Source organism: Amblyomma americanum, chromosome 4 (genome assembly GCF_052857255.1).
Source record: "Amblyomma americanum isolate KBUSLIRL-KWMA chromosome 4, ASM5285725v1, whole genome shotgun sequence".
Classification (NCBI taxonomy): Eukaryota; Metazoa; Arthropoda; class Arachnida; order Ixodida; family Ixodidae; genus Amblyomma; species Amblyomma americanum.
Genome location: NC_135500.1, coordinates 82,414,298 through 82,435,527, shown reverse-complemented (window position 1 = coordinate 82,435,527; position 21,230 = coordinate 82,414,298). Strand labels below are relative to the sequence as shown.

The following is a 21,230-nucleotide window of genomic DNA, read 5'->3' as shown; positions in this document are numbered from 1 at the left end:
GGATACGCGCTAAGAGCTGAGGGCATAGAATGTGACCATGAAGAAGTTTATGCAAGAAAATTATATCTGCCCTCACGCGACGGCAGCTAAGAGAAGGAAGCTGCAGTGAGTTACTCCGTCTGGGACGAGAGCTGGAAGTTTTGCAAGGAAACCGATGTTGAAATATGCGTAAAAACTTTTGCTGAACTCTCGATTTTTTCACAGTTCGACTGGCAAGTGCAGTTCCAAACAACAGAAGCATATTCCAAAAGCGGCAAGCATATGGAGAGGTGGAGCTTTAAGAAAGGAAGTGGGGCTCGAAACTCTCTCGAAAGCCTGCAGATGAAGCCGAGTGTACGCATAGCCCGTAGAGCAATGCGTTTTGTATGAGAGGAGAAGCTGAGGCTACGGTCGAAAAGTACGCCGAGGTCATTAATTTCATCAACCCTGGGCAGCGGCATATTATTCACAGAATAAGAGTAGAGAAGACTGTGCGTTTTACGCGGAAATGAGACAACCTTGGTTTTAGATGAATTGAGAGTGAGCCCATTCTTCAAGCACCAATTAGAGAAGGCGGATATGTCCGATTGCAATGACAAGCAATCATGAAGAGTATGTATTGCCTTGAACATTTTTATATCGTCCGCATAAAGGAGAAACGAGGAGTTTTTGACCACGGAGGAAACGTCATTGATAAAAACAGAGAACAGAAGCGGGCCTAATACCGAGCCCTGAGGAACTCCGCTGGTTGGAGTGTAAACAAATGAGGTCTGTCCATTTACACTGACAAAGCAGGACCGATAAAGAAGATAGTTGCGTAGGAGGGCTACAATTGAAACGTCGATCTCAAGCAGCAGAAGCTTTTGAAGAAGTAATGAGTGAGTAACAACGTCGAAAGCTTTGCTCAAATCACAGTACACAGCGTCTACCTGACTCCTCTGAAGGACTTCAGCTGATGTATACGTCATAAAAGTCACAAGGTTAGTTGTAGTAGAACGACCTTTTATGAAACCATGCTGATTATGTATGATTACATGTTTGAGGTGGAAGGAAAGTACTTTGTGCAAAGCTAGTTCAAAAAGCTTAGAGGTTGCACAAAGAAGAGAAATGGGGCGGTAGTTCGAAACATCAGATTTGTTTCCTGATTTGAAGACAGGGAAAACACGCGCCGTTTTCCACACGCGGGGAAAGGCAGAATTTTTCAAACAGTTATTAAATATCGTGGTTAAAACAGGGACGAAGGTACTATTGAAGGCTTTTATTATGGCGGCTGGAATGCCATCAGGTCCAGGGGACAAAGATGGTTTCAAACACTTAAGACTCTCACTTACTAACTTCTCGTCTAGAAGAACGGAATTAGGTGCGCCAGCTGGAAGGCATACGGAATCGCAACGTGGAGATTTGTACACGGAGGAAAAGTGTTGAGCAAAGCCGTCAGCGACATTCCGAATTTCATTCCCATGAGAGTCAACTAAGTGAATATGACTATCAGATTTATTTGAACGCTTGCGAACGTATCGCCAGAATTCAGTAGGACGATTAGAGGCACTATTCTCTAAATAATCAAGATAGGACTCATGATCCCGCTTGTACAGGCGTTTGCAAAGGAAACGCAAGCGGCGAAATTCATCTGCCCATGTATCCAGCCCAGGGCGTTTCGCTTTATGGTGGGCCCGCTCCTTAATTTTCAGCGCTGTTCTAAGTTCCTCGGAAAACCAGAACGGAAACTTGGTACGAGTAGGAGTGTGCACAGGTATGTACTGGCGCATACCATTGAGAACTATTTCAGTGAAGCGACTGACTTGTTCGTCAACATCGCTGATTTCGCTTATAACAGACCAGTCGACAGAAGAGAAGAAACCGAAGAGACCAACATAGTCGCCAAGTGCGTAAGCGAAACGGGGGGAATTCCCCGCACGATTTGAATTAGCAGAAGGTGGGACAGAAACCGAAGCCGTTATTAGAATTGGAGGATGAAATTTGTCACAGCGAGTAAGTGAGATGTCAGATGTCGAGACTCGAACATTTTCAAAATTAAACAAATGTCAAGAACATTACCACAACAGTTTTCAATTAAATTTTGTTGCTGCAAGGTGTTAAAAGCTGTGAAATCTAAAAGCCGGTTGCACTTACTAACTCCATAATGATTGTTGTGAGAATATGTAAAGGTATTCCAGTTAATACCTGGAGTATTAAAATCCCCTAAAATGAGTAGTTTGTGCTTGCTATGAGAAGTGATAACATATTCGATAGAATGTAGTACATCATCGTAGGCAGGAGGAGGCAGATTAGGGGAAATGTAGAAAGCTGCCAATAAATGTTTTTGTCGAGTTAATAATAATAATAATAATAATAATAATAATAATAATAATAATAATAATAATAATAATAATAATAATAATAATAATAATAATAATAATTGGCTTGGGGGAAAGGAAATGGCGCAGTATCTTTCATCACAAACGCGACTTTATGCACAAACTCTTTAGAAATAGCCGAATAAGCGGCAACCGCTTTGGCGCTGACACACTCGCGAGCGGAAGTGATTGTCAGCGATTCAAGAGCAGCCATTTGAAATTTTTCCAAAGGCAGAATATCTCCCGTCTACTAGGGAATTCTCAAGAATTACCCGAAAGACAGGAAAAACGCGGAAATATCCTTGGTATACCGGCTCACTCGTCAAACCCGGGGAACGAGGCAGCTTATAATAAAGCTGGAGGATCTATCGGGCGAGCTGTGGATGCAAACTCGAACGTCGGAATGACAAGAGACGGCCTTGATACCTATCGCGAGATTACTCAGCATTACTGGCTAAAAAGGCTAATCTTCCCTCCGCATAAAAACATAACCATAGAAGAGGAGGTACTGTGGACACAGTGCCAAACTAAAACTAAGTTATGTCTACTTGGATAGATTTAAACCAGAGTGCAGAAAATGCGGCGACAAAGCCACGGTAGAACATCCTCTGGGACTGTCCGCCAGATCGCCCATCAATATCTCTTCAGAGGCTCGTGCACGCGGGCCCGTGGTAGACCTTGCTGCTCAGCTCCGGCCTGGAAACACAAGTATAGGTTGGGACAAGAGCCCCACTAGGTCGCCGCCAGTTTCCACAGACGGCCACATGGCAAGGTCAACTCGCTTGTAACTGCTGCCGATAATAAAAGTTTTCCAATACAAAAAAAGAATTGAGCCTGAGGTCAGGCTTGTGCAAAGATTTGAAACAATGCGCCGCGAAGAAAAAAAAAGAAAATTAGAAATGCGGTCATGTGAAGGGATCTGAACTGAATTACTTATTTGCCGTCACACACAAGAAAAAATTACAGATGGAGGGACTGCGGAAAAGAAGCTGTCCTTGGTCAGCTTGACGGGTTTACAATCTATTATTTCGGCAGAGAGAGAGCATCACATATGCATACATGCGTGCATAAGCAAACGCTATCTACGTGCGCTTATAGAACGCTACAAGAATCTGCTTGCGATTATTTCGCTGTTTGGTGTTGTGACGACTACAGTATCGCACGGCAATTGTCCTGCGAAAGCCACTAAAATGAGGCGAGACTTTGAGGTGACAAAGTTACTATGTTATTTTCTTTGTATCTTACTTCGAAGCACCTGTCATGAGCTTGGGCTGATGGATAATTGTGATGTAACTATCCAGAGGATGTGTTAAAAGCGAGAGCAACGGTTATGGGACGTTTTTATGTGCACGCAGAAGTTGCAGGGCGAATTAGATTCATTTGTCCTAAAAAGCAATGCATTCAGTTTGACAAGACCCTGGACACCAATGACAGCTGCAAATAGTGTGCTGGCTTCAACACATTCTGACCTCGTAATGACACCAGCCAAGCAACCTTACACCGCGCACGCAAAGCTGCAGAAAAAAAAAAGACACAAATGTGAGTCACACATCTGCAACATGTTCGCTGTGCATGCCAGGAAAAATTTCCGCGATTTTCATACCTTGCACATGTGGCCATTCGGTGGGACCAATGACACTTTCCCCATGAGCGAAGATGCCCTCCCAATGATTAACATGTGATTTAAGAAACGATAACTGTGCCTAACCCCAAGACGCTGAAAAGATACTCTATGCAAAGGCAATGGCAAAGGCCGGCAGGACAGTCAGCTCCACCGCCAGCGCATGGCGCGAGACCAGAGGTTCAAACTTTTCGAGCGCGCACTTCTGGTTTCCGGCTGTTACAGCTGTTACAAGTCTTTTCATCACAGTGCAGATTTTTTGGCCAGAAGGCAAACTTATACCATATGGTATGGGCTTGTCATGAAAATAACAGTATTGGCATAATAAATCAACCAACGTGGGAGGGCTGGGAGGCGGCCCTGTCCAGCTCTGACCTCGAGGAACAACGAGCCCTCGCCGCCAGAGCACGGGCAGCGGCTTTTACCAACGGTGTCCCGGACTAGGGACCCGATCAGCCTTCCCTTAATCTAATTCATTGTGACTTTACATAAACGTTTTCATCATGAAGTCTTTTCATTCGAACTTCCCCTGCGTATAAAGCTTGTTTTAGTAATTGAGAAACCATGACAATGACGTCAGTTTCTGCGTCATTTATGTTCTCAAATTTTTGTTCTAGGGTTATACAAAAGGTTATGAATAAGCTAGCAGCGAGCAACCACAGTTAGTGAACGGCACTAATTTTTTTGCTACCATGCTTTAGAGCGTAGTAAGTATACTCTTATGTAAGTTAGACATAGCAGCTGCAGGTACTTACTACTCATCAGTACCCAGGAATTCTGGACAAGAGCATCTTTCAACGGGGACTTTGCTTATGAACGCAATTTTTTCATGTCGTAAGATTCCGGTAAAACGATCAATATATTCGCAGATCTCCCCTCGACAGGCTATCAACGTTTTTGCTATCGTCAAAAACATTTCCCATTAGTTTTATATCGCAGTTCATAAACTTCCCTATGCAAGCGATGTACAGACTTAGAAAAATATTTCGCCATACATCGCATGAATAGACCATTATCTCTACTATTGTCATAGCAGTACCTTACAATATTCTACATTTGCCCCGGAATTGAAAGTGATGTCCAAGACTCGTGGACTTGTTTTTAAGAGCGGGCGCGGCTTCGGCATATGGCTTTCAGTTCACGCTCTTTGTGATAATTTCGTAGTACGAGAGCAACCAGCTAGCCTGCCAACGTTCACCGCTTACACCTCGCTCAAGTGAAACAGGAAGTTACTATAATGTGAAACTTCATACAGCGACTGTCAGTTGACGTCCAGCTGAGTAAAAAATTTCCCGATTTATTCTCTTGATGTAAATGGACAGGATGTGGAGGAGCAAAATATATTGGAAATGTACTCGGCGTGTGACAACATGAGTGTTTTTGATTAAGTAAATACCGTGATGAGAATAGCACAGCGTCCAGGCACTTTCAGGTCGCTTCTGACAGGCAACAAGATTACATGGGGAGTCGCACGGCTTTTTATGGAGATTATTTTCAAGCAGCGTGGATTTGTCCATACAGCCCTCCTTTTTGGTTGAGAAGATGAGGAAATTTTTATGGTCGGGCGTATTGGCAGCAACCATATTGCAATGTGCAGCCTTGATAAACATTAGAATGCAAGATCCCCCGAGACAAAGCTCTGCCAGACGCCCACTGCAGTCGGGCCTGGTTGGCAGGAATGACCTTTTTCTCTCTTGCCCCACAAAGAAATATTGATCGCTTGCTATCCTTTTATAACGGCAAGCGTAAGCGAATCAATGAGATGGAACCGTTGTGAATGAACAGCCTACAACAGCTGTAGGAGTAATCCAAATCTACGGCGTCGTTGTAGGGTTACTAGGTTGTGAGCCTGCCTGATGTAAGCTGAAATATTGTTGGCTTTGTGAAGAGATGCAAACGGCTGCATTTCGTCCAGTTACCAAACAAACGCTGTCCACATTCAGTTTGGCCATTTGTGAGCTCTGTTTCACTCTTGAAAGGAAAAAAATTGAAATTGAAGCTTGCTTGGCTGTAGTCGCGGCTCGACAACCTATACAAGGCAAATTAGCTTGCTTGGTACATGTTACAAACCCTGAGAGGTGAAAAAACAGCCCAACAATCCGGAGTCCGCATGACTGTGGCAGGCAGGCACGCTGGGGAGCCTTCTCACCTCGCAGATCTGCTAGCCAGTGCAAAGCGAAGACCAAGTTATTCAAGCGTGCAAGAAGCGTCCACGCGGTAAATGTCAAGGTGCACGCGCTATCACGCTTTGCGCAGAAGGTCGGCGTACGCGGGCAAGGCTGCACTGGTTTGGCACCTGTCTGGCAGCGTTGTTTCCGCTTATCTCGACGGAGCGGCACGGTTCGCTGAATCCGCGTCTTTGCCTTTGCATTCCTGCGGCTTGTGCATCACCCGGTTCCTGGCGAGCGCTCAGCCAGCTAACAGCAAGATAACACATTAGAAGCGAGGAGGATTCGAACCCTCCTAATACCATGGATAAAGGGTGCAAACTGTGGCAGGAGCAATGATCCACTCGCAGCAGGTCTGCTAAGTCTTTTCAGGTGGCTCTTGGCTGTGTTTTGATGCCGCTTTGACAAATGTGCTGATATTTCTGTTCACAATATTTGCGGAATTTCAGAGAAATAGGAGCACATTCCCCGGCTCGAGTGCTGAGTTTGCATGCGCACACGCAGACTTAGCTACAGCATGAAAGGGCACACAAAGTGTGATTTCTGTATTTAAGTTGAAGATAAACTACTCGCAGAAAAGGAAAACAAGACTGTTTTCCACTCAGTGGTTGGTTGGATGCTGACAGCGTGTTCACTTTCATACTGCACACAGCAGACAGCCGATGATTAAGCGAGATTTATCATGCTGTCTGCTGTGTGAATGATTGCGCAGGCATTGCCTAGGAAGCTGTATCCTTGTGAAGGTGCAATGGAATTCAGCCAGCCAGCCAGTGCACATTCCTCTCCTAATAACCATCGGACTAGAACCATATATGCCATCATAGGATGGTTCTTTTACTGACATGGGGTGAGGATGGTTGGATAGAGTGCAGCAGCAGGTACTAAAACCGGTGGCGAGCACTTGCCAAATGTTAACGAATAGCCACCAGCATGAGTACTCTGCAAGACGAGAAAAATATCCCAGGAACCCAGGAAGTTTTGCCTATACATGTGCTTCTATGGGTCGGCGCTCCCGCCCGGTTCGCCAGATGAACCCGCACAAACTCGTCCAAATGTCTAGTCTCTTTTTGTGTTGCAGTTAGTGCGAAGACAATTGCAGGCACGCCGGTAAGTGAAGAGATGCCATTTAAAGCGACAGCTGTTTGTGGATCATTCCTGACGAATCCGTCATAGTCGTCATCGGTGTTGTTGAAGCCTATTACGCGACAAGCGCTAGCCATGTTACCATGAGCCGTGGCGTTACCGCGAGTTTGGAGCCGTGCAAGCGGCCTCCCCGCTCGCAGATCACGCGATCACTCAACGTTTCTGATTGATCAGACTACGAGCGGCCAAGATCGCTGTGTTGGTGAAAGAGCACGTCGACGAGTAAGAACAGGCGAAAACTTTCGTTGGATGCGACGGACGCCAGGATGACGCAGCACATGCAACAGCTGAGCTGGTCAAATGGTCCAATGAGAAAGCATAATCGTAATTTTCGGTCACTGCGCCACCATAGCTCCCAATTCACATATCGCAGTTATGTTTCGAAACAATGACCTTACTAAGAAAAGTTCTGCTTAAACCACCGTTGGTCCTGCTCAGTCAGTAAGATTTACAGTAACTGCCTGTATGCCTTCACGATTGGGCTCTAAGCTTACTAGGAAAACTTATAATCGCAGTTCCATTCTGGTGTGAATTGATTGGCTGTTTGTGGTAAAAATTGCCTGTTACAGAACTGTGCGTGGTTCATTCCGTTCAGGAAGGGCAAACCACCAATTCTTTTTCTTAATGGGGTTTTGTGTGTTTCGTTGTTTTCTCTTGATTGTCTTGTGCAAGGTGAAATGCATCAGAAATCCTGGAATAACTTTATCATGCTTGATTTTTTACCTTTAACTCTAATCACGGGATTATGCACTCACGCGTCGCGATATTAGTTCCTTCAAACGCGCCCTGTTTAAAGGAGCTCGGTCGCACAAAGGCGGAATATACAGGCCACCGATATCGGCCATTCCTCCGCAATGAGGATGGGAAATTGGTTTTTATAAAATCATGATGCAGCATAGCCACACAGCAGGGGCCTCATACTCATATTGCTATGCAGGCTGCACTGAGAAAATTTCGTCACCCGCGAGTCTGAAGCCGGGAAATAAGAAAAAAAGAGAATGGGGTGAATAAGAACCTCATTTATTTTTCTTTTTTTGAAGGAGGGGGGTGTTTAAGAGCGTCAATCTTGCAGTGTGTTAAATATAAGGCATTACGAAGATAACTGACCTCGTCAAGAAGATATTTTATTTTTTAATCGAAGGAATTGCCGTTCAGTTCTAAGCATCCTGCTGGCTTGAGGTTGGACGACGCTTAGCAGCGACGAAGGATGCAATATCGGGCGTTAGGTCTTGTGCGGGGATGATTTGCGTGGTGGCTCTGAGGTGGTCGCCTGTCATCCTTGAACGGAATGCAGATTTGTTCACTTACAATAAAGAGAAGACTTAGGTGCTCGCACAAGTATGTGATCCCGAATATGGCCAATGATCCTTGTCGCTCGACGCCGCAGAGTTGAAAAAACTGTCTTTTCTAAAAAAAAAAAGTGCAAAACACCGGGACACCCACGTCTTCAAACTTCTGCTGTAACGTGGTGCTTGCTTGAAGTTAAATAAGCTCCATTTGCAACTCGGGTTCACCATCGTCAATTCGCACACTGAAGGGCACAGGAAATTTCGCGCATGTGTCTGGAAGCCGAATTTGAGCTCTTCCTCGAGATTGCGAAGCAAATTTGCGAAAACATCGCAATGTTCTTGGACAACGTGTTTTAATGGCTTGAGAGTTGAAAAGTGGCCCAGCTTATTCGCTGTTATCTGGCGGTGCCAGAGTTGTGATTTGGCCTGAAATGCAAGAACGTCTTCACTCATTTTTGTTATAATTTTTTTATTCCCTGAAGTTTAACGTTCAGGATGTTCAGGTGATCGCGTATGTCTTTGAGAAATGCAAGGGAACGAAGCCACTTCGCATTTGACAGCTCAGCAATTGGCTTGTTTTTCTCCTTCAAGAAGCTGGCGGTTTTCTCTCTGAGATCAAAAATTTTCCTCAGCACATTTCCGCGACTCGGTCAGCGCACGTCCGTGTGGTATAGGATTTCCTTACGGCTATATCCTCCCTGTTGTAACAGAGGGGTGAACTGAGGGTGGTTGTGTGCTCTTAAACGAATGTAGCTCATGGCGCCGAATGCAATGTCCATGAGAGATTGAATATTCAGTGACTTTCTGCATAGTGCTTTTTTGGTGTAAGAGGCAATGCAGCGCCACAAACTGTTCAGTGACTCCGAGCCCTTCAAGCTTCTTTCGCAAACGTCCTACATGTCGGCTCCTGCTTCCGACCATTGATGGCGCACCGTATTTCGTCACTCGCACCATCCGCTCACACTGCAAGCAGGCGCGTTCAAAAACTCCTTCAAGTACCGAAATGATGTCCGATCCTGCAGGGGTGCCTTTCATCAGGACAATGTCCAGTAGCTCTGTAGCGTTCAGATTTTTGTCTACGCCTCTAATGAAGGCGACACACTGGCCGTTATCTCTAATGTCAGTGCTTTCGTCATTGGCGAGGGAAAAGGCTTCGAAGTCCCGGAAGCGGTTCATTAAGGCGTTTTCGATGTGGTCTATCTCAGCAGTTACCGCTGCAACCTTACTAGGTGAAAGACTTATCTTTTCGAATTCCTTTTTCATGCTGGGACAGATAGCGCCTACGGCTTCAAGCAAGCAGCTTTTCACGAATAACCCATCGGTGAAAGGTTTCTTATACTGTGCAATTAGATAAGAAGTAACGAAGCTTGCTCTCACCGTTTCTTCGGCTGCTTTGGTAGGCTTTTGGAAAAATTCTTGCTGTTTTTCGAGTGACACCTTGGGTTGATTCACTGTCGTCACGCATCTTTCCGGTTAATGCGCCGTACTTGTCATGATGACAGAGCATGAAGTGCCATCGCACGTTGTACTCCCTCAGCACAGACACATTCTGACAGCAGATTAAACACTTCACCTTTTCCCGCGTCTGGGTGAAGGAATACGGCGTCTCCCGTCGAAGTTTAAAAGAACGCTTTTCAAACTTTTCATTTCGTTCAAGCCTGGGCCACCGGTACCTACACGTGTGGCTCTGGTAGCTGCACTCATGCGCTTATTTGCTTCTTAAGCCGACGGGGTTTTGGTTTCTTGAAATATAGTTGCAAGTTTACGCTTGTGATTGTGTGTGCGTGTTTCCGCCTCGTGTCCCGTCCGGGTTTCCGCAAAGTTTTCTTGATTAGGTTTAGGTTTATGGGGGTTTAACGTCCCAAAGCGACTCAGGCTATGATAGACGCCGTAGTGAAGGGCTCCGGGAATTTCGACCACCTGATGTTCTTTAACGTGCACTGACATCGCACAGTACATGGGCCTCTAGAATTTCGCCTCCATCGAAATTCGACCGCCGCGGCCGGGATCGAACCCGCGTCTTTCGGGCCAGCAGCCGAGCGCCATAACCACTCAGCCACCGCGGCGGCTAGTTTTTTTGATTATGCCAACACTGAATTTCCCCTGCGAAAGGGCTATGTTCTCACTTCCCCAAGGGCTGTAGATAATATTGGAATAGATATGGCTAAACTGAAACACAAGTTAGAGCAGGCCATCGCCGAGTGGCGTTCAGTACGGTGACGCGCCTAATATAGCTTTCCAAATAATGTCACAAAGAGTGAGAAAAACAGGAAAAACTCTCCCCAAAAAGCGGATGTAGTATGCGGTATGTGGATTTCAACGTCTCCAAGCAGCAAGTGGGCTATGAGGCGTACAAGTACTTCTGGCTTAGAGGGCCGCTCCTCAACCCGAACAGTATGCCTTTGTGAGAACACCTGCATTGCACTGCGTATCGGTACGCACTAAATGCGCTGAAGGAAACAAGCAAAGGCGGTGGCCAGATGAATTTTGTCTTCATCACTCCCCTCGAGTCCTTTGATTTCCAATTAATAAAATTGGTCGATGACAATCTCCACCAACTAAATGAGCAAACCCTCACACTTGTGGCCTTTCTCGCCTTGGTTGTCCTGGTATTTCGATCCACAATTTTGCTGTTAAACTACTTAAAACGGGGAAATTACGTGAGGGCATAAAAGCGAGGTTTCAGGATTGAGGGGGGACAAAGCCTTCGAAAAGTTGCCGGCTGTCAGGAAGTCTGCGGCTCCAGCGGGAAGAAATAAATTGTAGATGGGCATTCTTTGTCCTCCTTTCAGTAAGGAGCTGAAAACTTAACAAGGGCTGAAGTCACCCCCCCCCTTTTCTCAAGAAAAAAATCCACGCAGATCATCCGGCCTACTCACATAGGCATGTTTTATGTGCAATCTCAGGTGTGCCCCCAGAGTCTTCAGATCTTTCAATAGCTGCCTGTACTTGCCCTTCTCGTTTCGGAATGCGAATTCATCGAATAAAGAAGGTAGCATTGTTGCTGGAGCACCCCGGGATACATGTTTGGAGCAATTTACACGTTACCTATGCTGTGGCAACTGGGAAGTACCTCGTCCGTGCCTTTTTATTACCAGCTGAATACTTTCGCCTAGTACAAGACGAAAGTTAGTGACTCTTAGTCAGGAATCAAAGAAAAAGTTGGAAATTGCTGCCTCAGAATTTCCACACCAGACATTTCCACTCTGGTGCGGCAATTGTCCACTCCCGAACAAATTTCTGTAGCTCTGCAGCAAAGGCTACGCAGGAAAGGGAAGGAGGCGGGCCTTCGCCCCCGTGTCGTGGGGAGTGGGTTCGTTGTTCGGTTTAGGGTGTGCGGAGGAGTGGAAGAGAGAAAAAGACAGAGCTGTCCGGTTCCTTGTGCGCTCTTGAAGGCGGCTGATGTCCTTCTGAAGGTACCGCAGATTAAGGGGTCCCTGCCTCGTTTCCTTTCTGCACAGAATGAGTGCCGTCTGCGGGCGTAACTTTTTGGCCGATTTCAGTTGGAAAACAAGTCGGGTAGCGAAGCTGACTCGTGAATCTGGCGCGAGCTTCTGGAATAAAAGATGAAACTCTCTGCGGGCCGCAAGTTTCAGATCTCTGGCGTACAGCCTAAGCTATCCTAAGCAGTACGGCAGAAGGCGGATAATTTTTTTACTGTCAAACGTGAATGCGAACACGAAGTAGAAAGGTGACAACTCTAGTTGAACACGGCAAGACTTTGCCGGCGCGATCGATCGCAGAACCACGATGGTCAACGGTGTAGACTACTTGAAAGTGCTAATTACTGAAAACAGATGGCGACACAAGCACTATAGCTTATTTGGCAGAGTGACAGCCTAGCATAAATCATATAGAGAAGCAACATTTTTTAGTTTGGTTTATGGTTTATGGGTTTAACTTCCCAAAGCGACTCGGGCTGTGAGACACGCCGTAGTGAAGGACTGCTAAAGATTTCGACCTCCTAGGGTTCTTTAACATGCACTGACATCGCACAGTGCACGCGCCTCTAGAATTTTGCCTCCGTCTAAATGCGACCGCCGCAGCCGGTATCGAACCCATGCCTTTCGGGTCAGCAGACGAGCACCATAACCACTGATAAACCGTGACTGCTGCAGCATCCTTTCGATTTTTAGATGACATCCACGCAAGTGAGCAATAAAGAAGCTACCTGACGCTTCCCGTACCAGCCACTGTACTCGTTACATGCCCTGACGTACGTTACACGTCTGTCCTATCTACCGCTCCTGTTTCGTGAGCCTTTTTTTCGCGGTAGTGTGTTTCATAGCCTTCTTTGCCGTCTTGCCCAGCGGTGAGCATTGATGCCGGAATACCATACACATGCCATACTTGCAACAAAAATAACCACATATTAAAACTCAACACAGATTAGTATTTTACTGCGTGAGCAGTATGAGTGCCACTAGGCGAAAATGCCGGTGTGTGTCTGTGCAACGACGCCGAGTGAAGCCTCCGGCGCTTGCAGCGAAAATTGGTATTAAAGGGCAGCGGCACAGGTTATAGAAATCGATGAGCTTAGAGAGGTCGAATGTGTGAAACTTGTAAAGCGTGCGAAGTCTTTTTGGGCTAGCATTTGAATTGGTGTTGTAATCGCGGATTAAAATCGACACGGTCTTCAAGCTTCTCCGCTTCTCCGCAGAGCACAGCGCCAAGTAGGGGGGGGGGGGGGGGCTATTTTGATGTCACCGAAGGTGCTGGTACATTTGCAACACATAAAGGCTTGCTTTCAAGGAAAAAAATCAACGCCACCGAAGGCCAAGATCACCGAGCTCTGTATGGCAGTATCCAACGAGGCGCGGCACGGTGTGGCTGACGGCAGCGGAAATTTGAAATCTTACCTTCCGTGGCGTCGCACCAAGCTTCTCTGCGCTGCCCACCTGCTGGGAGGAGAATCCTAATATTTACTTATCGATTACATCACTATTTTAAATGCTAGCGCAAAAACACTTGGCATGCTTTACATATCGTCTATCTAGATTTCAACCCTTGAATAGAGCGGAATTCTTAAAAAGTGGTGCAGTTGTCCTTTAAAAACTAAACATTTCGGCAGATTTGCCTGTTTGAAGACTTGTAATAAACTGCACATCTCCAACCAAAAACTAATTTTTTTTCAACGAAAACTCGAAGAAAAAAAGTCGCCATTGACCGCCTCCCCACAGTGCGACAACGTGACTCACAGCCTAAACCCCCTCCCCGCTCCTCCCCTCCCCCACGCCTTTCGCATCACAGCTTTCGTTCCTTTGACCACCCTCCTCCCCTCCATACTTAAAGACGCTACCTACTGCCCTCACTCACCCCTGATGAAGGAGCCGAGCCGGCTTCAAAACGTTGTGTTTAAAATTAGTTTTTTGGTTGGAGATGTGCAGTTTGTTATAAGTTGCCCTTTAAGAAAAAGAAAATTCGCAGTAACTGCCTCACTTCTCGGTGGGCACTTAATTCGTTTCTTTTTCAGAGCGGTTACAGACACAACTCTGAAGGTCCCCTGAGCTAAAAGTCGCGCTCAGCAACTAGACAAGGCCCAGGGGCCATAGTACAAAAGCGCAGCCAAAGCAAGTCATGAGACGATAAAAAACTACACGCTCATCAAAGTTGAAAGAACATGTACAAAGATATTAGTATAAAACACACATGACATGAGAAAAGAGTCTATTATGATACGGAAGCACACAACACAAGACAATGCACAGTGAGGAAGGTAGGAAGGTGGAAGTGAAATAAGACAGAAAGAGGTGCTGTAGTGGAGGGCTTTAAAGTCACTGGAACTCTTAAAGTATCACACATACACACACGCACACTCGCGCGCACGCACACTCACACAGACACGCACGCACACACGCGCGTGCGCGCACACAGACACACAGACGCGATACTGAACGAGCTACTTCGTAGAACACGCCGGCCAACCGCTTCGGAAGCTTTGCGCCCCGTCGGCTCCGAGAGCGAGTGGACCATTCGTGGCGGCGTCTAACCACGTGGCGGCGTGGCGGCAAAGAGAAAACAGCTGAGGTACTGTCAGAGTTCCAGTGACTTTAGAAGGCTTGCGCGAGAACCGTCCCCAGACGAGAGGCGAGAGGAAAAATCTGCATTTTGAAGGGCCGAGAGCAACGCCACCTAGAGGACTTGCCGTGAGGCGGGTGCTGTGACGCCCTTAAGCGTGCGGGGAGTGTGGAGAGGAGACAAGCGGAGCCAAAGCGAGCGCGCGTCATCGGCTGATCCAGCACGGCGCGAGGTGAGGGGAAATGAGTGTAACGCAACAAATGTAAGAGAATAAAAGACAACTAGTGATTCACAAAGCCAGCAGAAGTACAAGCTAAATGTACATGCAGCACTTGTAAGGCATAAGATCATTAGCGAGCGCCATAAAAGCCAGCCAGAGTAAAGGGAAATTATTTGGCGCAGCTTCCATGCAATGAAATGCGGCAGAAGAAAAAAGCATAAACTAGAAAAACGTCATCGTGAAAGCGCATCCTGCTTGCGCTGTTCATTGCATCAGACTCCCTGAGTGTGTGTTAATTTTGCTTTCTAGACAGCAATTGTTAAGGTAGACTGAATGAACCAATAAATGAATAAGATATGTGACAGAGGTTCAGGTACTGGTGACACTGCGAACTAGAAATCGGGGCAAATACTGAGCCAGCAAACAGCGCGAAAATGTGGTCATGTACGGTGCAATGGGGCTGTGGCTCTGTAGCTCGTACCCACAACTCCTGCCTGGTACTAAATTGCACTATCATGTGGCATCTGCTTTTATATCTTACTGTGCTAACATAAGCCAGTGTAACATGCTTATCGCACTTTTTATTGCGCCTAGTTCCCTCAGTCAAAAACTATTAGCTTTTCACTGCATATTATCTCACGTCATTTGTAGACTATATTTAATGGTACGAGGTACCACTATTCAGCCAAATGCGTGCCTTAGCCAAACATGGCCGCTGACAGGGTTTGAACTGAGCGTTTATTTCTGCAATGGGGGGGTCTCAGTTTGTTGGCCCTGCGGCTGAATGGCTGGTGCTTTTGTTATGTATCGTTCGACTCTCATGTCTGCCTAAGGCACAGAATGAAGCCAGTCACGAAACATTCTTGCGTGCAAAAATGTTTGACACTTCCATCCACGACTGGCTGATGCCGCTGCTGCTCCTCCTTCACAGCAACGTATGAAATTTAGAGTGCAGTTTGGAAGACATATAAATAATGTCTGCAGATCATGATGTACAGAAAGGATCTGGCCATGAAAATACGAATTATTATGAACAAGTCATGAACTGGAGCTTTCTGATACCTCTCAAAAGGATCGTGGCTTTATAACAGCCGGATCTTGCCGGCATTAACCCAGAGTATTGAAACCAATCGGCTAAAAGAAAACACTAGATTGAAATAAAAAACAGAACGAGTTGCGAGCAAAGAAATTGTGCGGATAACGTTTAGATAAACAAAAGGAGCACCGTGGAACTGCAAGAAAAAGGCCTCTCCCCGCTGATCTCTAGTTAAGCCAGCCCTGTGCCAGCAGCTGCCACCTTATCCTCGCAAACTTCCTAATACCATCCGCATGCATGCCCTGCCCAGTTATTATTGGTTTCGACTAGGATGTCCACACCCACACTGCTCTATTTCTGTCTCTAAATGTTGCACCTATCATCTTCCTTTCCATACCTCGCTGAGTTGTCCTTAATTCAAGCTCCTTTTCGTAAGCCCCCACGTTTCTTTCCCTTAGGGGAGTACCGGTTAGAGGCAGCTTTTACATACTTTCCTCATAAGGGATATCGCTGAACAGCTAATCATTACATTAGGTACCTGCCAAATGAACTGCATCTCATTCTTATTTCGCCTAGTTCGTGGTCCATTTCTGCGGTCATTACCTGCCCTATAGGTAGATGTATGCATTCCCTTACCAGTTACAACGCTTCGCTGCTTACCGTAAACTGTTGTCTCCTTCTCAGGCTGTTGCATATTGTTTTAGTTTTCTGGATATTAATTCTTAGACTCACAGTTCTGCTTTCCCAGTCTAGGTCCTCGATTGTGCTTTAGAATTCTTAACTCTTCCCGGTCCAGTTCTCTGGATACTTCATGTAAGCCCGCAGTGAAAACTACCGGAGAGATGTCTCCTTGCGTGACACCTTCCCTGATCAGTAATTTATCATTTTCCGTAGCTGGGAAGCACTATGGTCGCTTTGCAGCCACCAGAGATATTTTTTAGCACCTTTGCATACGCCACTTATGCAACCTGGTTACGCAATGCCTGCATGAGTGCTGAGGTTTCGACTCAGTCAAACGATTCAGGTAATACCTTGTCTGAAACCAAAAGGAGGAAATTGACGTGGACGGGGAGCTTGTAATGCTGAGGAAAGAATACTGGCAGTACCTTGGGGCGACAAAACAGACACAAAGCGAAGCAGAACGCAAGCTGTGGACCAGGCGGGGAGGTGGAATCAGGGTGATCACAGCTGCACCATGGCACGGTTAATCGCAGGTCAGTAGGAGCTTCCTTTTATGTCCGGCGGTGGGTGTAACCAGACTGACGATTATGGTGCAGAAGCAAAAGAGAGGTCAATGAGTGCGAGTGAGGAGAAGCAACCTGCAAATTAGTCTGGGCTGGAAACCATGAAGGGATCTGGTGAAAAGTCAAAATAACGAGTAGATTCACAGCATCATGACCCTGTGTGATGCAATCCCGCCAAGGGGCGGTAAGGGAAGTGTCCTAGAATCCTCTTGCATCCTGACAGCCTGCATCCCTTGTCACGCAGGCGGCAACCTCTTCGCCGTGAAGATGCGCAATGCGGGCTACAAGACAATGCTGGACCCCTTCCAGCAGCACTTCGGGGCCCGCATGGGTGGACTGCTTTTCCTGCCTGCGCTCTGCGGCGAGGTCTTCTGGTCGGCCGCCATCCTGGCCGCTCTGGGTGAGTCCCTCTCCGAGTCTACCGAATCCTCACAAGGCGGTGACAGTGGGTCAAGGTTTCCAGCCGAAAACAACATTCTACCTAATCGAGCTATCTGCCGAGGAAGTTTCAGCAGTACATGTCGCTAGTGAGCCAAGCCGCACACTGTTTCTGTTCAAAACCACATCACTGGAAGTAAAGATACTTAGGCAGACAAGAAAATCATATTAAAGGTTCCCGCATGTACCACTACGTATAACGGGTTTAAAATATGGTGGGACAAAAAAAAGCAGACTCTCCCCACCCTTGCCCCTAATTATAACGGGATTAAAAAGACAAGAAAGATTTGGCCATGCTCGAGGAACAGCATTTGCCGAGGAGCAGTGAGTGATAGGTGAATGTGTTACACAAACACCGATAAGGCTGCAGCAAGTTAACGGAGGGATGCCCACTGTGCCTCGTGTGCGGCCGACGGCGGTGTCGTTGAGGACCGCCGCGTCCATGACCACTGCGTTGCGGTCTTGATGTACACGTGGTGGAGGCGGATGCTTGGGCGAGTTGGTATGACATTTTCCTGAAGAAAAGCGCGAACTTGGACGCGGATTGAAGGAAGACACTGTGTCTTCCTTCTGTCCGTGCCCAAGTTCGCGCTGTTTTTCAGGAAAATCTTCATAAGGCCACTTCTCTGGGATGGCAGCAGCCATGTTTGTAGCGTGTCCGAGTCGGGTATAGTTGAGGGAATGCAGAGGTGTTTATTCTCGGTATAATCGTTCCTTGCCGCAAAAGATGCGGCATTTTTATGTTTGTCCTATGTTGAGAAACACAACAGAATATGTTCTGCCGTCACAACTGATTTTTGTTGTATTTTGTTACATGACCTTGTACGAGGGACGTTCAGAAATTAATTATTGTTATTTTATTTCACTTAGAAACTTTATTGCCAAAAAGAACACACCATGGCATCAATAACTATACAACTTGCACTATTTTTTGACATAGTCGCCATCGACAATGGGACATTTGTCATAGCATGCAACCAGTTTGAAGAAGCCACTTTTGTAAAAGTCGGGGCTCTGCGATGCAAGGAATTGTGGCACGGCCTGCTCCACCTCAGCGTTGTCTTGGAATTGACGTCCCGACAGTGCGGCTTTCAATGCAGGGAACAGGTGAAAGCCCGATGGGGCAAGACTGGGGCTGTGACCGGGTGATGGATCCAGTCTCTCCCTTTCGAAACGACGATTCTGACCTTGTATGAGTCATGCTGTGTGTAGTTTCTCCTTGTCGTCCAAGAGCACAACACCTTCACTCAAGAGCCGTGGTCTCTATCGTCGAATGGCGGACCTGAGTTTGGTTAGGGTGTCGCACTGATGGTGCTTTCATGGAGGAAATCAAGGAGAATCACACCTTTCGTGTCCCAGAACACTGTGGCCATAATCTTTCCTACGGAGGCTGAAAATGAATTTTTTCCTCACTGGTAAACTGGTATGCTTCCAAGTCAATGAGGCGGCCTTGGTTTCTGGGGTAAAATGGTGCACCCATCTCTCACCGCCTGTGATGACAGGAGCCCATTTCCTTCTCGTGCGTACCGCATCATGTGATCGAGGCTGATCCCCATTCTTGCACTCTTGTGATGCAGGGTCAGGCTTCTTGGCACCCATCTTGCAGACACTTTTCTGTAGCGCAAAACATCGTGGAGCATATGATGGGGCCTGAGCACGACCAGTGCACAGTGTGGACGCCACGTCTGACACTGTTGTGCGCCTGTCCGCTAACATCATGTCCTGCACTCTAGCAATGTTTTCATTCATGAATGTGGAGGGACGCCCAATTCGACCTTCATCCTTCACACTTTTTCTTCCTTCACTGAACATGCGACACCAGCTACCAACCATTTGACGAGACACGACTCCTCACCATGCACGATCTGTAGGCGTTCATAGCTGACAGACACACTAGTCCCACGGGCCCATTCATGCCGAATAACAGCATGCACTTCCATTGGCGACCACGTTGTCAGCACACGTCTGTATGCCATCGTGATTTGCTCTCGAACTACCTCGGGCAAGCCGGTCTGCTGCTGCTCTCTCTTCTTCGGCGCTCTGCGCATGTGTCATTCCTCCTCCGCTGACGCTCCTTCCGTCGTTGAACCAGCAAAAAGTGTGGATTCTTATGGAGATCGTTTGTTTCACCTGGTGTACCATCTTCTCTTTTGAAAAAAAAATGACGAAACTTGCTTTCGGAACGTCCCTCGTAGCAACAAAATATTTTGCAGCATTACACAGTCCCTTGTCTCAGCGACAGAACCAGTTCAGTCGTGAAAACAGGTAACTGAATAACACTACATAAAATATATCGTTACAACATGATGACCAAGCATTGTGCCGTATTTACGGCCCGATCCTGCCTCTTGCTTGGGTAGTTCAGATTTGGTTGCAAAATTTACAGTAAAAATAGCTGGCGCAGTAACAATATTTTCGGGATTTTTTTTCGGCTGGTGTTACATCTTGCATGGACAGTCGGTTTGAGCTAACATTCCATAAATCTCTTCGGAGATTTTATTGTTTTCACAGGTTTTCGCCCGCGCGCACACTCGTATTAAAATGTTCCGTCTCACCGCTAAATAAAAACTCCGAAGGAGGGCCCTTTGTACTCAGGAGCTTCGAACAGAAAATAGCTTAACTCAAATTGCCTTCAAAGTAGGTCTACGAATCTCCTTCGGTTTTTTTTTTTTCAAAAACCCACACCCCATTAAATCCTTTCCTGCGCGTATGCATAAATGTAATCTATTTGGTTTCGCTCTCTTAGTGCTGTAATGTGGTGAGGCGCGGATCACTGGAGCTCATATTTTCAACAGCTAGACACGAAAAATAAACGCGTAATATCAATGTCGAGATAAAAGTCTGCGTGTTTTACGGGAGCTCCGGCGAGTGCGTGTCTTCGTTCGCTTATTTTGTAAGCAAGAGAGCTTTAAAAAGACAATCTCCTTACATTTTACGTAACGACTTCTTATGCCATACATGTGTCAAGACAAGAAACCAAAAGCCACAGAAACCAAGAAGTACAGGGGATGTCTTTTTTTTAATTTGTGCTTTTCATTAATGGGACATTAATAAAAGCAGAAGAAAAAACAACCAAATGCCGCCGGAGGGATCCAAACCCACGGCATCCGAATTACGCGTCCGGTGCTCTACGAACTGAGCTACGGCGGCGGCTGTGAAATGTTTTGCTTTCAGGGGTACTTGTGGTTACGTGTGGGGCAAACTTGAGAGTGTTCCCCAGCGCCACCCTCGTCCATAAGCGGCGGACGTAGTACGTCCTGTATTACCCCTGGTGTGACGTGGATCCTCGAACCAGCAGTGGGTGTGACGGCGGCATGTGGTTGTTTTTCTTCTGCTTTTATTAGTCACCCATTGATGAAAATCACATTAAAAGAAAAAGAAAGACATCTCCTGTGCTCCTTGGTTTCTGTGGCTGTTGGCTTCTTTCATATGTATAATGAGCCCCTCTATTCCTTTCCCTTCTGTGCTTGGTAAGTCGAGACAAGTACAATTAAGACCATGAAAGCCGCGTTAAAACAAGAGGATGCAACAGATATTGCATAACTTAACACCAAGCATACTCCTATCAAAAACTGAATTTTTTTAAATGTTCCTTCCACTAAACAATAATTCACGATTCAAGGGAACGTTAATTTTACTATCATGTGGCGGTTACACCCAACATGGAGAAGGAGGCACTGTGATTAAAGCTGTTCATTGGGCGATTTTGTACGACAG

General features: G+C 46.5%; 1 protein-coding gene across 1 annotated transcript in view; it reads left to right on the top strand.

Moving 5' to 3' along the window:
- LOC144130208 (high-affinity choline transporter 1-like) overlaps nt 1-21,230 on the top strand; it is a 53,215-nt gene that overhangs the window by 8,757 nt on the left and 23,228 nt on the right. Inside the window, exon 3 of the mRNA XM_077664192.1 lies at nt 17,320-17,475. Coding sequence (XP_077520318.1) covers nt 17,320-17,475 — 156 coding nt within the window. The remainder of the gene's footprint in view (nt 1-17,319; nt 17,476-21,230) is intronic.